At 37.2% G+C, this 20,357-nt stretch overlaps 1 protein-coding gene across 8 annotated transcripts in view; it reads left to right on the forward strand.

Moving 5' to 3' along the window:
* SH3KBP1 (SH3 domain containing kinase binding protein 1) overlaps positions 1-20,357 on the forward strand; it is a 1,961,420-nt gene that overhangs the window by 1,750,581 nt on the left and 190,482 nt on the right. For all 8 annotated transcript variants that reach the window (XM_044072267.1, XM_044072266.1, XM_044072264.1 and 5 more), the window contains one exon: positions 10,774-10,812. In XM_044072267.1, coding sequence (XP_043928202.1) covers positions 10,774-10,812 — 39 coding nt within the window. The remainder of the gene's footprint in view (positions 1-10,773; positions 10,813-20,357) is intronic.

The raw sequence follows: 20,357 nt of genomic DNA on the forward strand, positions 1-20,357 counted from the left end.
TTCCGCTCAGAATCTAAGTATAGGAAGAGTTATTTGGACACACGTTTGTAGTGTCTAGAATGCCATCTTATGAATGAACATTAAGGAAGGCATTATTCACAAATTGTTTGAAGAGGTGAAACTCTTGGCCCTGGTTGTGTAGATTTAATATTTATTGTTTATAAGATTTTCCTTTTAAGTTATAGAGATTCTTGCAAGTACCGGTGTAGTGTATCACATTTTCAGCAAATGTATGTAATTTGTGAGGGATAAAAGCTAGATAACAGAGCAAAGATCAGGTAGTAGGGGTGGCTGCCCCAGGTGCAAGCAGTTAGTGGCACGATCGGCACTTTATTCAAAGTGGCAGTCAGCTGGTTCTATTATGGGACTATTTGATTTGTGAAGTTGCAAGAGGTGCAGGACCACTGGGTCCCTAATGGCATGGAAGGCAAAGCATAGATCTTGCCTCTGAAGTCTCTAATATACTGAAGAAAAATATAGTGCTTCCAGTCTTTTTTTGTAGATTAGGGTTTTTAAGCCAGTGATCTTAATTAGGAACCTCTAGAGTCATTATTGCTGTTTGATATGTCTTGTGAGGTGCAGCCCAGAGGGGACGTTTTATTCAGTAACTGACCTAATCAATGTTGAATATAAGGGGACATGACCTCTTTAGACCTGGATGACATTCCTTTGGCAATCAGATATGCCAAGTAGAAGGACCTTTTGACTGCTATTCTTACATGATGATCAAAGGAGTGGGAATCATTAACCCAAGTTCCAAGGATTTTAACAACATTCTCATTTTGGAGTGGGGTGTTGTCTACGTTGTACGCTGGAAGGATGGGTTACTTACCAAAGGTGACAATATTGCACCTTCTTAGCATTTAATTTGAGCCCATGTTAGTATATCAGGTCTTTACTACTATGAGTTCTTACTGAAGGGTTTTGGTGTCATAGAGGGAAATGATGCAGTTACCTGCAAATTTGGCTAGCCAGAGGTTTTGGGTTCATGGTCTGAAGATCAGAAAAGTACATTCAGAACATTAGAGTTCCCAGTACTGAGCCCCATGGGATACTAGTCACCTTCAAATTCTCTGATAAGGCACCAGCTACACACACTGTCCATCTTACTATATAGGGATCTATTTGTAACACTTTAAGTTTACTAAATATGCCAGCAGGGGAGATGGTGTCAAACACCTTGGCCAGGTCAAAATATATTGTGTAGACGACATGACTGCTGTCAACAGAAATTAAGAAGAAATTATCCAGATTCATTAGACAAGATCTACCCTTGACAAAGCCAAACTGCTGTGTGCCTAGCCTGATGAGATTTTTAATATCATAGGTCAGGTCAGTTATAACATGCTCCATGGCTTTGTAAGTAAGACGTATCCCAGGGCCAGAGGTGAGGGGCAGTCTTGTAGCATGACATCACTGCTGCTGTGTGCCAAACCTCAAGGACAAAGCCATTGGCTAAACTCAGGTTAAACAGTCTAAGGAGTGGCTCTGCCAGTCTTTAAACTATATGACCTATCTCCTTAATTTGTCATCTTTATTTTATCTTTTTCTTCTTCTTTCGCTGCTCCTGTTCGGGGTCAACAGAGTGGATCAACTGTTTCTATTTCTTTCTGTCCTCTGCATCTTGCTCTGTCACACCAACCACCTGCATGTCCTCTCTCACCACACCCATAAACCTTATCTTAGGCCTTCCTCTTTTCCTCTTACCTGGCAGCTCCATCCTTAGCATCTTTTTCCCAATATACTCTGCATCCCTCCTCAGCACATGTCCAAATCAATGTAATCTTGCCTCTCTGGCTTTGTCTCCAAACCTTCCAACCTGGGCTGACCCTCTAATATACTTATTCCTAATCCTGTCCATCCTCGTCACACCCAGTGCAAATCTTAACATCTTCAACTCTGCCACATCAAGCTCTGACTCCTGCCTTTTTGTCAATGCCACTGTCTACAACCCATATAACATAGCTGGTCTCACTATCCTCTTATAGACCTTCCCTTTCACTCTTACTGGTACTCGTCTGTCACAAATCACTCCTGACACTGTTCTCCACCCACTCCATCCTGCCTGTACTCTCTTCTTCACCTATCTTTCATGATCAGCATTACTCTGAACTGTTAATCCCAAGTATTTAAACTCATCCACCTTCGCCACCTCTACTCCCTACATCCTCACCATTCCTCTATCCTCCCCCTCATTCACACACACACATATTCTATCTTAGTCCTGCTGACCTTCATTCCTCTTCTCTCTAGAGCATATCTCCACCTCTCCAGGGTCTCCTCCACCTGTTTTCTACTCTCACTACAGATCACAATGTCATCTGCAAACATCATAGTCCACGGGGACTCCTGCCTGATCTTATCTGTCAACCTGTCCATCACCATTGCAAGTAAGAAAGGGCTCACAGCTGATCCTTCATGTAATCCCAACTCCACCTTAAACGCATCCGTCAGTCCCACCGCAGACCTCACCACTGTCACACTACCCTTGTACATATCCTGTACTACTCTTACATACTTCTCTGACACTCCCGACTTCCTCATACAATACCACAACTCCTCTCTAGGCACCCTGTCATATACTTTCTCTAAGTCCACAAAGACACAATGCAACTCCATCTGACCTTCTCTGTACTTCACCATCAACACTCTCAGAGCAAACATCGCATCTGTAGTGCTCTTTCCTGGCATGAAACCATACTGCTGATCACTAATCATCACGTCCCTTCTTAACCTAGCTTCCAATACTCTTTCCCATAACTTCATGCTGTGACTGCTCAATTTAATCCCTCTGTAGTTACTACAGCTCTGCACATCACCCTTATTCTTAAAAATCGGTACCAAAACATTTTTTCTCCATTCCTCAGGCATCCTCTCACTTTCCAAGATTTCCTTAAACAATCTAGTTAAAAACTCCACTGCCATTTCACCTAAACACCTCCATGCTTCCACAGGTATGTCATCTGGGCCAACAGCCTTTCCATTCTTCATCCTCTTCATAGCTGTCCTTACTTCCTCCTTGCTAATCCACTGCACTTCATGATTCACTATCCGCACATCATCCAACCTTCTGTCCCTCTCATTCTCTTCATTCATCAGCCCCTCAAAGTACTCTTTATTTTATTATGAAACATTTTAATACCAGTTTTCAAAGGCAGCAGAAAGGTTAACATTTCAAAACTTCAGATTAAAAAAAAAAAAAAAAAGAAATCAACCAACATATCGATAAACAGAAAAAAAAATAAGAATGCAGAGGACCTTAGAATTTAAGGAATGTTCTTCTACATTTATACCAAAGTTAGAAAATGTAAACATATTCAAAGCCCATACATATTTAACACTAGATAATCCATATCCTGGACAAACCTAGAGAAAAAAAGCTCACTTGTAGTTCACTATATAACCTGTTCAGGCTGTCACTGTAAAAGTTACTTATTTGTTCATATCAGGTTAAGTATTGGAGTCCTAGTAATTAAACCAGAGAAAGGCGTTTGCCAATATTCTTTTGTATTGCCTTTTCTGATAGAATGTGTTACCCTGTCTGCTGTTTAATTCTTCTATCATGCCTTTGACATCTTTGATCTGCAGAGTTGCATTATTCCTTTGTCTCCGTGAAACGGATTTCTTATCCACTGTTCCCAATAGATATAGTAACTTCTACTGGTTTTGAGTTAGTAATAATTTTTCATCATACTCTAAGAAAAATAACATCTTGGCCATCTTTATAGGGGTGAACGTAACCTACTGTATGTGGGATAACTTGCATCTAAGATTTAACACCTAACAGGACTACAAAGCATCAAAATATATGCTGTCATTCCCCCCGCCCCCTAATCCCATGCACTTTCAGCAATCAACATCTGCCTGTGAAAACATTTAGTTAATTCTAGCAGGCATACAGAAGTACTTATATATATATATATATATATATATATATATATATATATATATATATATATGTATATATATACTTCCAAGCAATAATTCTGAATTTCCTATTTTTGCTGGCATATCTGATTAAATAGCAGATTGTGGATCAACTGTTTCTGCTACCCACTTCCCTATATACTTAACTTAAGTATCCCATATTTTGTTACTGTCTCAGTTTTCAAATCCTTAAGACATTTATATGGTCTGCTAATTCACCCTTAAAAGATGGGTCCTCCTGCATTGCCTCAAACAATAAAGATCCCGCTTTAGTCTGCTTGCTGTTTGGGAGGTTCATAAATGTTCATATTTCTAGCAGTGGCTATTATTCTTAAATGTTCTAGTTTCTAGGCAAGTCTAAGGTCAAGTCATCCCTTAGCTTACTAATGGTTCATGCAGCCTTCTGCTAATTTTACTGAGTGTTTTTCCCCTTTTCCCCTTCCTAGGTATGTACTATAGGGATTATAGATCTTTTCCATGGCAACTTCTTCTCCTGTTTCAGTTTTCTGTTTAGGGAACCCTCTTCTTGAATTAAAAAGTTGTGGATGTTTCCCTTTCCATTTTATATTGTACCAATAAAACAGTCTATCTCTCTCTTCTAGGTTATCCCAGTAAGAGGCCAGTAAGGTGTTCCAAAATGCTCCATATGTTTAGCCTGAATTAAATGTAGCAGTCTCATCTGAATCACTTTAATGTACACATTTGGGGTAGGAACCCCTATTCCACCCATGTCTTTTCCAAGGACTAACTTATCTTAAGCATCCATTTGTCTAGCTCTGTCCAGTGTAAAAATCAATAGTATTATTCCTCATGGTCCATTAACTAAACACAGAAAGGTCCTTTTGGAATAACTGGACTACACAGAAAGTAGTGGCAGCAGATGAAATTTATTGCTTGAGCTATCTATTCCAATTCTTGTTGAATCATCTTCCTTGTTTTAATGCCTGGTTCATCCTTTTGTGGATTTCCAAGTGTGTTTACTTTATAGATACATTTAAGTAGGCATGAAACAAGTCTTCCAAGTGTTTGATGTGGTTAGAGTCCCGCAGATATGGATAAAACATTTTAGATGTGCATAGGGGTAATAATTTATTGAAACCACTTTAATTTTTCTTTATTTATCTTGTAACCAGAACATTTGTTGATTCTCAGAAGTGCACCCCCAACCAGATGGGTCAAACCCTCCTCCATCTCTGAAAAGTTTAATAAATTAGCATATAATGATATTTTCACCTCCGTCCCTTTATTTGTAAAATGGTGCTGGATGAAGTAATACTGCCAGAGGCTGTAAGTACTTAAATATCCTTCCTTATTAAGAAGGCTTTTGCCAAAGGTCTGTCTGCTTCCCACAAACCTACACTAGTCCAGCTGTAGAAAATATTTAGTAAACTTATCTGCCCATCATAACATAAAGAACTGCCAATCATGACTAAGAACTGAGATGGATGAGTTGGAGGATGGCAGGTTCATATCCTTTCCCTCGTTATGTATCTCTGCAGTCACAGCCTTTTTCCAGTTGCTGGGGACGTCATCCACAGTAAATAAATCATTAAGCAAATCCATTTTAATTTCTAGCCCAACATCACCATAAACCTTTGTGAAGTCCCCTAGGAACCAATTTGTGCCAGGACTCACTCACTTCCTCTGTTCCTGCTTTTTCAATGTCCCCTTTAATCCCTGCACAGTAATAGGGGAGATTAACCCCCTTGCTAGCTCTGCTGCCAATTTAAGGAGGCTTACCCAATTAAAATATTGTATCATGTTAGGCTGAGATTTCTTCTCCTCACACTTTGAGGAATAGAACTGAGAGTAAAAATTATGGAAAACATGGGTATAGTAATTATACCCCAGCCCAATAGCACAGTGGTTAAGGTGCAGGATTACTAATTCATAGACCTGGGTTCAAAACATGGTTGCGGTACTGGGCAGCAGTAGTATCTGTGTGGAAGAATGGTCTGGCAATCTATTTCCATAATATGCCACAGGAACTCTATGGGGCCTACCTAGAGAGTCACCATGAGCTAATTTTCACTTGAGGGCATCTAACTTACTTACTTTATAGAAATCATTGTATAATGGGTAGAGCAATTATAATATAATGGGCATAGCAATTATAGTATAATGGGTATAGTAACTGTAGTATATTGGGTGTAGTAATTATAAATGGGTAGAGCAATTATAGTATAATGGGTAGAGTAATTATAGTATAATGGGTAGAGTTTAGTGGCTGTGGTGGTGCAGTGGTTAATGTTGTCTACTCACAGCAAGAGGTTCTCTGGTTTGATTCTCGGCTGTGGTCCCTTATGTGTGGAGTCTGCATGGCCTCTCTGTGGTCACATGGGTTTTCTCTGGGTGCTCCGGTTTCATCCCACATTTCAAAGACATGCAGTAGGTGGATTTGACGCTCTAAATTGCCTGTAGGTGAGAGTATGTCTCAGAGTGGGTGGTATGAATGAACTACCATGGCAGAGCTAGTCATCTGGTAGTGTAAACCTTGGCTTGAGATGATGTCGAAGTGCACCCCAGCACCATGTGCAAAATGGGGAAAAGGAGTTGAGGATGGATGGGTAGAGTAATTATGGCGTAATTGATAAAGTAATTATAGTATAATTGGTAGAGTAATTATAGTATAATTAACACAGAGGTAATCCAGAGGGCTCAAGGGAAGTCTGGTATCCCAACTATGACCCAGAGGATGACAGGATTAAGACGAAAAACAGCACAAAAGATTAGTCTAGATAAAATCACTTTAGCTAGCAGATCTAGGAGACTCTCTGATACCTTTCTTGTGGGAGGAATAAAAATGCCTTGTTGAAGTTTCAGGTAGTTTATTCATTTAAGTAGGTAAATGGATGAGTGCTCAGCGATAAGGCATCTTTATTCCTCACACAAGGAGGGTATCAGAGAAAAGAGTCTCCTAGATGTGCTAGCTAAAGAGTTAATTATACTATAATGGGTAAAGTAGTTCTACCTATGATAAATGTATGCAAGAGTGTGACCCTGAATTGTGTACACTGCTAAATTCAACTGCAAGTCTCTTCTGGTACCCTTGTAAGCTTTGTAAAAATAAATAGTTTGCTCCCTTTCAAAAAAAAATAATAATGTTTAGGAGCTCATTTATTTAAAATACAAGGTCAACAGCCCTCTGATGAGATTCTTGGATCTCTTGTATTAAGGCTTCCTCTGATAATCTGATTTATGCCCTTTACTCTTTAAACTTATCTTTTCCATTTTCCCATTAGCTCTTAACATAACATATGACCTTTGTCACTAAAGTAATTTTAAATGTATCCCATTTGCTACATAAAGACTGCCCTTCTCCCACTACACAAATATTAGTCACATCGAATTTTCCCTTACATCAGACACAGAAATACCCCTCCTTCAAATAATAATAATAATAATAATATTAAGGAAACCACCAATGCTCCTGCACTCCCACAAATGAGGAAACAGAATTGTGCACATCACTTGCTGTATTATCTGAAATTATTATTGGGTGAGTTTCTAACTTACTGATCATGTGTACATCCTGTTGAAGCTATATCATTTCTTTTTTCAGTTTTGGACATTGATTGTAACCAATATAAGGAATAAGTTAATTTCAAGCCCTTGTTAACTCTGCTTGCATCAGATACACCCATTGCATTCATGTAATGTGCCATATATCTTTCTTTTCTCTGCACTTATAACATTCTTAGGCCCACTACTCATCCATCCTACTTATAAAAGTATTCCAGCACCCCAGTATATATTGATATTCCCAACAGGAATTGTATCAATGTTGTCATTTTTACTCTGAATTCTCCTTGAAAATGTTGGCGCGCTGATCCTTATCTAGATATATCTGCTGAAGAGCCAACAGATTTGGCCAAACTTATTTAGCATACTAAAATATCATGCATGTCTTGACTGGGTGTTTTAGGCCATAAATTTTCCAGGCCATTAATTTCATGTAAATAGAATATCCTGTTCATTAAATAACAACAAAAAAAAAAAAAAAATGGCTATAAGAATCCCTGTTAAGCCAGAAAACAAGAAGAGTCAATGTTCAACAGTAAGTTTGTGTTTATCTTTGTGCAATTTATATATAAACTGAGCCAACTCCATGTAGGTCCTAGTGTTAGTCTGAAAGCAAGATCTGTGAGTTAACATGCAGTGGACAAAAAAAGCCATCTACATATTATCTACATATAAAAAGGAAAGACATTTCCTCTAAATGTACTTCCAATGAATATACTATCCTAAAATTAATTCCTCCAAGTTGTCTTCAACACTCAGTGGTTGCTGTCATATAATACACTATAAAAGTGTAGTAATTCAAGTAGACCTTCCTGCAACTCATCCTTCTGAACATTTTAGCATACTTGTATTACAGAATTCAGTAGATCTTTAACTTTGCCTTATAGATAGTAGGAGCACCCCCTTACTGTCTTGCAATAGAACTAAGCATTTTATCATTGGTAAAATGATCTTACATTTAACAAATTACCTAGAGAACAATAAAGATGAAGCTCATTGCAGTAACACATTGACAAAACCAATTATTTGATTATAACTGTTGATGTTTCTAACCCACAATGACTGTTAAGTCACTATCAGATTGTTAATTCTAAAGATAAACACTAACATCTCCTTTTCTGGGTCTTTAGCTTCTGTTTTGTCACACAGTGTTTGAGTAAGCAGTCTTCTGCTTACAAACAAGCATATTCCCACAGAAACAATTACTCCCCTGCTGTAATTTGACAGTACCACTGGCTCAGATATTTCCTGTATAGCCTGCTGCTGTGATTGGTCTAGCTAGGACATGTGACACTACCAGATCAAACAAATCACGACTATTTTAAAGAAAAAAAAACTGCATTGAAATGCCTCTGTGTGCTCTATAATACGAGCATCATTTTTAATGGCAAACAAAGCATGGGTAAGCAAACCCCAGCCACCTTACCCACTGTTCATTTAGTATGTTCAGAAAAAAATTGTAATTCACCACCCCTTACTAATTTTGCCATGTTTCTACATAACAGTCAATATTTTTTCTTTAGTTGCTTATGATTCTATAACATGCCCTGATTCCCTGGAACCAACAATGTTGCTTAGCATAATAAATCATATGTGCTTGGTCTGTTCTTGTAGAACATGCATTTAGACCAAACCATATGGCAAGTTGCTGTTGAAAAAATGCAGAAAGTTCTGTAATTCAATATTTTTTTTGGAACCCCAGTAGACTGCAGGTTTTTTCTTTGAGATTGATCCACAAAATCCACTTGTCTGTATTGTATATCTTCTACGATGGCTTCTAAGTTCAGTACTCTTTTTTGAAGTTTTTATTTTCCTTTCATTGTATCAGAGTGCTTATTTAACACCCCGTCAACTTCTGTATCCATCAGCAACAAAGCCATTAAGGTTTTCATTCATGTTTTGTATCCCTACTAAAATTACAACCATAAAATTACAAAGCATGAGTAAGCAAACCCCAGCCACCTTACCCACTGTTCATTTAGTATGTTCAGAAAAAAATTGTAATTCACCACCCCTTACTAATTTTGCCATGTTTCTACATAACAGTCAATATTTTCTCTTTAGTTGCTTATGATTCTATAACATGCCCTGATTCCCTGGAACCAATAATGTTGCTTAGCATAATAAATCATATGTGCTTGGTCTGTTCTTGTAGAACATGCATTTAGACCAAACCATATGGCAAGTTGCTGTTGAAAAAAATGCAGAAAGTTCTGTAATTCAATATTTTTTTGGAACCCCAGTAGATTGCAGGTTTTTTCTTTGAGATTGATCCACAAAATCCACTTGTCTGTATTGTATATCTTCTATGATGCCTTCTAAGTTCAGTACTCTTTTTTGAAGTTTTTATTTTCCTTTCATTGTATCAGAGTGCTTATTTAACACCCCGTCAACTTCTGTATCCATCAGCAACAAAGCCATTAAGGTTTTCATTCATGTTTTGTATCCCTACTAAAATTACAACCACAGATGACTTGAGTTGTTCATTTACTTTTGTTTGGGCAGGGGATCATGCTTTCAGAAACTGAAACTTAAGTAAGTTAACTCACCATGGGGCTATAGCTAGGTGCTTTGGTCATCTAGCTGCTTCGGTAATCCTCCATTTGCACATTTGCTTCTTGTACAGTTGGGGCATCAACCCCTGAGGTATTTAATAACTGAGAAAGTTTGATGCTAGATCCTTCTATCTTTTTAACCAACTTAGCAAGGGAGCATCCTGGGGAATTTGCCTTTTTGCAGAGCGCCAGACTAAAAGACTCCATTACAGTTATCTTCTTTGATAGCTACATTGTATATATTACATTAATGTGTTTGAAGCAAGTCAATTCAGTGCTTTTAAACTGTGCAGAATGTTGTTTCCATAATATTAATTTGAACACCATGGCTTTCATGACGTTTGTAAAGCTATACCATAAGAAGGCATGTCCACCCCCTCCTCCCTGTAGTGCACTGTAAAAGGATGGCAGAAATGTCAAATGCTTGTAAGAATGTTACATGTAAGTAAAGTGCAGCACCCTATATACAGAGAATGGATTTTGACAGTTTTCTGACAGGGTATTGTCATAGCTTCCCCTCTTTAGAACCCATTTCACAAGCCAGAGGGAAGAACATTCCAGTACTGTATGAGATGCTCTTTTAATTGGATCTTTTTAATATGCAAATGCAGTATTTCTTTCACTACAGTACAGAAATAGGAAGAATTTACTCAAAGTCCATTCAGTATACACAGAATTTTATCGATGTTTATTTGGCACTTGTATAGATTTTGAAAGTATGCAGCTCGAATGTTGCCAGCTCATTTATTTATTCATTGTTTCCTTGTAGGTTTCCCTTCAAAAATTCACAAGTCAGTTCCAGTCAAGGGTAAGTTACGTTTTATCTGTCTAGCCATCTATCAAGCATTTATTTCCTATCTTAACATAAATACATGTGTAAATATTAACCATGGTCAGTTCAGTTATGTATTTATTTAAGTTGATTAACCAGGGTAGTGAACTGACTCAAATAAGTCCATTTCATTAACAGCTTGGAAATGCAGAAGAAATATAATGACAAGTTACACTCACAGTATTGAAAAGAGACAAAGTCACAGATTTTCTTGATTTATTAAGACATTTCTCCTTTTCTAAATTCTCCTTACTGGGAGACCACAATAGTTTCTGTAATCTTATCCCCACGTTGGCTTCTCTGTCAGTTTCTTAGCAGTCTGTGGTGGTTGTTCTTTCTATTTTCCTTTTGCAGACTTGTTTTACTTGCTTTGCGCCAGTTTGCGCAGTTTCCCTTGGCCTCAGCTGTGCTGATTCTTTGCTGTGTTTGATTATTTTCCCTTTATTTTTTTCTTTGTTATAGACAACTTTTTTCCCTTTTTATCGTATTCACATAATCCTTTGTCCATTACTTCACTTTATTTTATAAATTTTGTTCATCTCATTGTCCTGTCCAGGACTACTGTTGCTTCCTTAATTGTATCCCTACTACAGTTTATAGTATTTTATAAGAGTTACCATTAAATACTGTTTTTATTTACTATATCCTTATTTCTTGCATGCTCTGAGAACTTTTGAGCACTTCATTATTTCTTCAGTAGGTAGATATGGAGCACTTTACATAAATGTAGTAGATGTGCTTTAAACACTTTGGAGTGGAGTTTCTCTTCCATCTCACATTTCATTTCAGGAACATCTAGATAAGATGAAGGAAGGAATGCACAAAAGCCCTTATTCCAGGATTAGAAAGCACAAGCTCATACATACATACATACATACCCCCCAATGCTCACACACACACAGACACACACACACAGACACACACACACAGACACACACACACACACACACACACACACACACACACACACGCACACACACACACACACACACACACACACACACACACACACACACACACACACACACACACACACACACACACACACACACACACACACACACACACACACACGCACACACCAACTCATGCACTCAAAAATCCTTTTCAGTGTTTCCCATTGTGTTACACATATACAGTGACCACAGTGTCTTCCATCTCTCTCTCTCTCTCTCTCTCACTCTCGTGTTTTTACCATCAGTGCTTCAAGTAAACAACATTGTTACTTGAAGTACAACATAATAGCTTTCTGCTGTCTTCCACTCATCAGCCTAACATAGATCCTACATGTAACCTGTATGTATTACACATTCTTCAGTAAGTAGTACCAGCAGTTAAATGTACCTGAGTGCTTTTCCCAATGTCAATTACATGTGCTTCATGCAGTTAATTTGGCCGCTTGTATTTGATCAGTTACAATACTTCAGCATTTGTATGGGTTCTTGTTGCCACAGGATATTCTTCTGGTTTTAACTTGGGGGGTTCCAGTTCTACCCACTCCATTTCTCTAGTGAAGTTCTATCCACTCCATTCTTTCCACTTTTGTCATTATATCATAAGACATTGTTTCTGCTGCATCTTGTTGGTTACCTGGGGAAGGAGCCTGCTATGTCCAGAAATAACAGTGTATTTACCTAAGCATGCTTTCATTACGCATCAGATCAGTTAACAGTTTGGAATTTTGGGACCCCTAGTCATGTAACATGAAGACAGACTAGTTGAAAAAATAGACTAACATATACCAAGTCTGAGAGGGCCATTTCTTTTTCTTCAAGGAATGCTGATCTTGGAGTTGGAATATATAAGTTTGGGTCCCCCACATCAGGGGTGCAGGGGCAAAAGAAGTTTAAAAGAGGAGCGCTGTTCAAGATGCACTCTTCTACTGAATTTTAGGGGTTTTCTTTCTGTGTGTTGGCACTCGATATTGCAAGTGCTGAAATTTTAGTAGGGAGCCATCAGAGCATCTGTCCAGTGTTATCAACACTGCTTTTTACTCCTGTAACACTCTCATGAACAGCTTCTGCCACTCACAGTGTTTACTATGCAAGTAGAGAATGGAAGTAGATTGGCCGACTTTTCTTCTGTATCATACATGTGCAGACACACACACACACACACACACACACACACACACACACACACACACACACACACACACATGTGCGCGCACGCACACACACAAACACAAACACACTCTGCAGCCCCTACCTGGATCACATTGCAGGCTTCCAATCAATCTCACCACATCCTAGTTTCAATCACTCATTTAAATGTTAGCCATCACGAATACACACACACACACACGTGCACATGCACAAATATATGCACACACAGATGCATAACTTTGATCTTTCACATATCCTGACAGACTCTCATGGACAATGCACTTTAAGTGATTCGTTTTTGTCTACTTGCACAATATTCTCCAAATTCCACAGTTCACTTCTAAACCCTTTTCACCCTTCTTTCTTATGCCAAATAATTTCACTCCAATCCTTCCTTATCTTCTGTCTTTCTCTTCGCATCTATCATAGGATGCACTGAAGGTTTTGCTTTGCTCCAACTCTCCCCTGCACTCTCTTGTATATAATTTCCTCTGCTACTTCAGGTGTTCTTTCCTTATCTCCTCCTCTATTTCCCTGCATCTTTTATGCACTGAACATTCCTTTTCTGCTCCAACTTTCCCTGCAGCTTCTTTTGTATATAATTTATTCTTACCTTCATAGAAAATTAAAAGCAGTCATGTGTTAGTTCTGTTATCCTTTGATCTCTGTTCATCTTGTTATGTTGAAATGAAATGAAAAAAGTCTTGCAATGTTAAAAGAAACTCACTAGTGGTACTTGTCTTCATCTCTTTTGTTCATTTTTGACATCACTTGTAATTATTGTTATTTGTTTACTATTGTACATTGTTTTTTGTTTCTTACTGTATGTATCTGCACTACCATCTTGGCCCAGGTCATTCCTGAAAAGGGTCTTTAAACTAACATCTGTACCTAGTTAAAAAATGTAAAAACATGCAATAAATAAATAAATGTATCTACCTGCACACACCAGACATCCTACCCATGTGCACATTGGGTGAGACACATCAGTTTTCTTATATGGTAACAGTTATTTACTGTTTAAGAGAGAAATGGGCCTAATGAAGTGATGTCATATATATATATATATATATATATATATATATATATATATATATATATATATGTGTGTGTGTGTGTGTGTGTGTATGTGCACAAAATTACAACCAATATTACATATTTGACATACATGCCAATAAGAGTATGAAATGAGCGGACACAAGTGAGGAGGCACACAATGAAAGGTTAACAAAAACTCTGCTTAAGACACACCACAATGACTGCACATTTTTAAGAAGAAAAGAATTTTATTAAACACCTTCTCGGGGACATAATTAGCAGACAAAAGTTTCTTGCTTACAAAGGATAGCAGTTAAATTCTGTTCAGTTAAGTGATCAAATCAGTTAGAAGCTTCAATTAACCCTTTCAAATCCCCAAGTAAATAGTAAATATCATGTTTGTGTCTTTCGGCTTTTCCCGGTTAGCGGTCGCCACAGCGGAACTCCGATCCGCTAATGATTGGTAGTTGATTTTTACATGCCGAGTTACCAGCCCTGACGTCCAACCTTCAACGAAGGTACGCGCATTCACGCATGCCTCCATGCAGAAGACGCTCTAGCTGAGAATCGAACCGGACAGCGTCTTGCTGTGAGGCGACAACGCTACCGCAGCACCACCACCGCGGACCAAATAGTAAATATCATGTATTTATTCTAATATAAACTCAGCTGTGAATTAGAAAAAATGTATATAAATGTATTTTATTATAAAGAGGGACAGTGTAAGTCTGCATTCATGCTGTAACTTATTAAAGTTTGATATTAAAGAATTAAGTGTTTGTTTCAATTACCAGAAGGGTAGAGTCCTTGTCTCTTTCCCTTAGAAATATTGAAATCAATATTACACTAAAAAATGAATCCTCCTTTCTCCTTTTGAGGTTGTAACTGCAGTGTACTGCAGTCATATTTTAACAGTTTTTAATTTTGTCTGGTTAATGTATCACTTTTCTTTTGAATGCATGTGATCTATTATGTATACCCCCAACTGAATCCCATTGCAAAAAAATAAAATAAAATAAAGAAATAAAGTGATAAATCTGTTAAAAATCTTTCTCAGGGCATCGTTTTTATATGATTTTAGATTTGTGAATCTGAACCTGACTCCCCTGGGATCAGTGGAGGATAACAGAGACTGTAATCCAACAAGAGGCTGTAGACCAATGGAGTGTAAAGCAAATCTATTTACAGATGCAGATGAGAGATGCATTCAGATACAAAAAAAGGAACTGTTAGTAGCAGAGTATATATGTGACGAATTCCATAAATATGTCGATGATAAAGAAGCTCATGGAAAAAAACTGCAAACACTCATAAAGTATGCTCATAAAGCTTTTTTATAAAGCACCTTCTACATTACAGGGTATGCTACAGAAAAAAAGATCTTAAAGTGTAATACTTTCTGTTTTTACCTTCCCTGTCTTAATCTTAGAAATAACTAAAAAAAAAAACTCACTACTGAGGCTGAAGTATAAAACAAAGTAAAACAACAGTAAAACACTTTATAAAGCTCAAATGAACTCAGACGGACCACAATTAGTGTACTTTCTTTTAACATCCTCTTTCATAAAACTTCTTCAGAAAAAGTACAAAATTAAATTAAAATCAAACTCCTTTTATACAGAAAAAATCCACACAACAACCAATAGCATTCCTTCAATTATGACACAATAATTAGTATCCCCTACCTTTAATGATTAACCGTTTTGTGTCCATTTAGTTTCCTGTCTCTTAAAAACACTTAATGTTAATGTGTTCATTTAAACCATACAACAGTATGTTTGAATAAGGCATTGTTGCTGTCCTGGGTCTTGGTGGCATACATGTGTTCTTTTATCCTGCCTCTAAGGCACCTCATGGTCATACTAACATAAAAACATTCACACCCAGAACAGACTCCAATATTTATGACTTCCACGAAACCACAATGGAATCTTCCCAAAATCTTTATGGTGTATGATGAATGTTGCAAAAATATAAATGGGTCTTCATAAATAAATCTATAAACTGAACACCTGTTGCACTTGTAAATCTCTCTTTCTTTATTGGTGTTAGGTGGAGAAATTTTTGTTTCATCTTTTTCTAACTAATGTTTAAAATGAACATCCTTTTTATATACAAATCTTTGTTGCTGCTAATAACTTTCCAGTTATTTTCAGTTATGTTTCTGATACCTAGTGTGCTCACTGACATGCCAAGTGCACAATGGGAAGTCAAATTCATGTTAGACCTATTACTGTTAGCCCTTTCTTCATTACTGTAAGTTTTCTAACTTACTATTGCATAAAGAAAAATAGGTTTGAAGATCTCATATCTCTTGCTCTGAACCTCTTATGCTGTCTTCTCTAAAAAGTCAGGGCTATAACCTCTATCAGGAAAAAGAGTAGTAATAAATTTAACCTCCTCCTCTTCAAATACCATATCATTACTGATCATACTGGATGCCCTGATGAATTGTCCTCTTGGAATACTTCTTTTTATCTGAGAAGGATAGTTACTATAGAAATGAAGGTATATGTTAGATAATGTGTTTTTCTATGCACTCTTTCGAAATTCTTATTGCACAAATTTCAGTTTAACTTTACATCTAAAAATAAACAAACGTAAAATAAAATAAATAAAAATAAAATAAAAATAAAAAAGAAACCTCTTGGCCTGCTTCCCCTACAGTAAATCTTAAAAATGAAGAGATCTAGTTTAAATTGTCAACAAAAGTAATTCCATCCATATTTCCTTCCAAGATAAAAATAATGTCATCCGCAAACCTTTTGTAGAAGACAGTGTTTCTGTAGAACTGTACTGCAGGAAGTATCTCTCTCCACCACCCAAGCACAAGGTTGGCGTAAGCAGGGGAAACAGTCGCCCCCATTGCTACACCTCTTTTTTGTTGATAGTACTTATTGTTAAAAAAGAAAATCTTTTCAAGTAAAATTTCTAATAAAGTAACAAACTATTGCACTGAAGCAACGTTATGTTTAGTATATTTGCTCAGGTAATTCCTTACATAATCAACCCCACCTTCTTTGGGAATAGATGTAAGTAATGAAACCACATCTACTGTGATTATAAAATTCTTGATTATATTTCCTAATATTATTGAGAAAGTCTCAGGAGTCTCATATATAAGAGGGTAGTTATTGCACTACAGGATTGAAAATAGAATCCAGGATTACTGAAATTCCCTCAGTAATACCTTCACTAGCAAAAACTATTGGTCTTAATGGAGGGTGGGTTGGATTTTTATGTATCTTTGGTATTCCAAGTAATCTTCCTATATGCGGTCTGTCAACTGATAAAAAGTTGTAAAGCTGCACATCAATTTCGCCATAAATTAATAAATCATATAAATGGTATTTAATGAACCTATACTTTTTATGTATGTCACATAAGGAAATTTCCTGATACTCTTTATTATTGTTTAACAAATTTTCCATAGCTTTTTTATAGTCTACTACATCCATGATCACCAACCCACCCCCCTTATCAGCTTTCATAAATCTTAAATTGTTTTGTTCGCTTAACTCCCTTAAAGCTTTACGTTCTACCAAGCTTAAATTGTGATGAGATTTTGCTGGTTTGTTGTTCAAAAGACAGCTCACATCCCGACCCTCTCAAAAGCAGTTTCAAAACTTTTAATAGTAAAATGCAATGTAGGATTGTAAACTGAAGGTTTAGACAAACTGTTGCCAATATTACCATCATTTAAAATAAAATGCAGATTTAGTTTCCTTGTAAAGGACTTTAATTCTAAAATGGCTTTTTGTGTATAAAAGGTGTTCGATTTCAATTTAACTTTGTATGGATCTTAATCTTAGAAACCTTATTTCCTTTTGTCCTGCTTAATTTTTTCTGCCACTTCACTTTTGGCTTTAGTCCTCTTCCGTTTGAAAACCCCTTTATTCCCTCTCAGCTCTGTTTTTTTTTTTTTTTTTGTACTGATTCAATTCAACTGCTCCTGTAACCTTTCATTCTTTCATGTAGCCTCACCATCTCCTCTTACAGGATGTACTGTCCTGTAACTGTGTGCTGTGTTAGTATAATATGTGCATCATTACTATTCTTAATGGCATTTTATACTTTTTTTTTTGGTACTTGCATATTATCGCAACCAGATTTCCAAAGTGGCATAATTCATTATGTCTTGCTGGAAACATTTATTGTAACTGTTAAAGGGGTGTACAAAAGTGTTATTTCTCCACAGATGGGGCCGCTGTCAGAGGTAAATTACCTCTGTGACTGCTGACATTTGAGGCAGTTGCTGCAAATCCTTTACAGGCAAAGTTCAAATTCAGGACATCAAAGACCATCCCCGTTTTCCCACCCAATGTGATTACACAGACTATCACTGGGCTGGTATGTCCTGATGGCTGTTTTTGTCTTGGATATGCAGAGATTCTGGGCATTGGCTAAAACTCTGTCATTGATTATGACTTTAGTCCTACTGAATACTTCAATTTGACTGCAATGGACAGAGAAGGCAGACATTACATAGAGCTTGTTGTCCATCATTCACTGGATCACGAACAACAAAACCATCATTTTCTTGTACTCCTAGCAAATGACAATAGTGTCCATGACAGAAGTGGTGTTGCAAAAATACACAAAAGTGTTGTGGATGTCAATGACAATGTACCTGTGTTCGGTCAGTTGGTTTTAAACAACTCTTTGAAAGAAGGCATACCAAAATGTGCATTAGTACTTAAAATAACTGCCCTACACAATGATGGAGGTTCAAACGGAGAAGCAAGATACACATTCCCTAACATTACAGACCCAGCACATTTGTTGTTTAACCTAGAACCCATCTCCAGAGAAATTACACTGTACATACCTGTTTTACGGTTAACATTAATATTTTCAGCAAGACATAAAGATTTCCGCCACTTTGGAAATCTTGTTGCAATAATATCGAAGTACCTCTTTTTTTTTTTTTTTTACAGGATTCCATGCATTTTTCCATCTTCCCACTTCCTTTCTTTTCTTGGGAAACTCCTGTGCCCTTATAACACTTCATTTAGTGTTTCTAAATACTGTGATGTAACTTCCTCACTTCCAGTTTTCTATTATGTTGTTGAAAGGCACAATATCTTTAAGTCACTTCACTGACTCATATGATGGAATTGATGAAAGCCGCTTTTACCATATGTCGAAAATGGTAAATTCGATGATCGATATTTGAACTTCTTCGAACCATAGTTAAAAATCTCTTTTCAAGTAAACTGCGATTTAACAACACCTAATCAGTTGTTCACTATAGCAATAACCCACGCCTGGGTGTGGGTAATGCTAAATTTACCCACGGTTGGCGTGGTTTGGTCCCGAGGGCGAAGCCCTCGGGACCAAACAAAGCCAACCGTGGGTAAATTTAGCATTACCACACCCAGAAGTGGTTATTGCTATTATACATGACATTATTTAAGAAAAGAAACTATTACTTTTCTTAAATAATGGCATAGTATAATGCCTGTTTACTGCCCTTCCGCAGATGCCTGGCATCGCGGCAGTTCTGATGTACTGCGCGCCTGCGCGGTACATCAGAGTTGAGCAAAAAGCGGAGAAAGCAAGATCTCCGTTGCTTTTTAGTGTCTCGCTATGTTAAATGAGTTTAACATAGTGAGACAGTTTTAAAATAAGCAACGGAGATGTCCGTTGCTTATTTTAAAACTGTCTCGCTATGTTAAACTCATTTAACATAGCGAGACACTAAAAAAGCAACGGAGATCTTGCTTTCTCCGTTGCTTTTTTTAAAACACTGTCTCGCTATGTTAAATGGGTTTAACATAGCGAGACAGCTTTAAAATAAGCAACGGAGATCTCCGTTGCTTATTTTAAAGCTGTCTCGCTATGTTAAACCCATTTAACATAGCGAGACAGTGTTTTAAAAAAATTAGTTATACTAATGGAAAAAAGTCCGGGCGACCGGACCTTCTTCCATTAGTATAACTCGATTTACAACGGGCACGCTGGCCAATCAGCGTGCACGTTTTGGGGGGGTCATGGTATAATTTTGGTTTAATGCATTTAGACACTTTCGGTTCATGTTGTGTTCTAGTCGATCAATTGATTCCGAACATATGGAATTCAGGTGTCATTCCTTATTTTGATAGCAAACACTCATTTCCATTTGTACTAATTTCAGCTGCCGGTCTAACAGGGGAGCTAACCATGGGTTTTCAGCTTGTATTTCTGAGTGGACTTGTATTTACTGACCAAATTAAACTGGTTCCCAGGAAAGCATGGTGTTAAAATTGTTTTGTAAAGGATCATCCAATAGATATATAGACAAATGTATATCCGAAACTTGAACTCGTGATTCTTAATGTGGCTGTCCCGCTTCTTTCACCAACCTAACATATGTTGTTCTTTTGCTGTATGACCGTC

The sequence above is a fragment of the Protopterus annectens genome, chromosome 5.part0, assembly GCF_019279795.1.
Source record: "Protopterus annectens isolate FY-2018-M chromosome 5.part0, PAN1.0, whole genome shotgun sequence".
Lineage (NCBI taxonomy): Eukaryota > Metazoa > Chordata > Ceratodontiformes > Protopteridae > Protopterus > Protopterus annectens.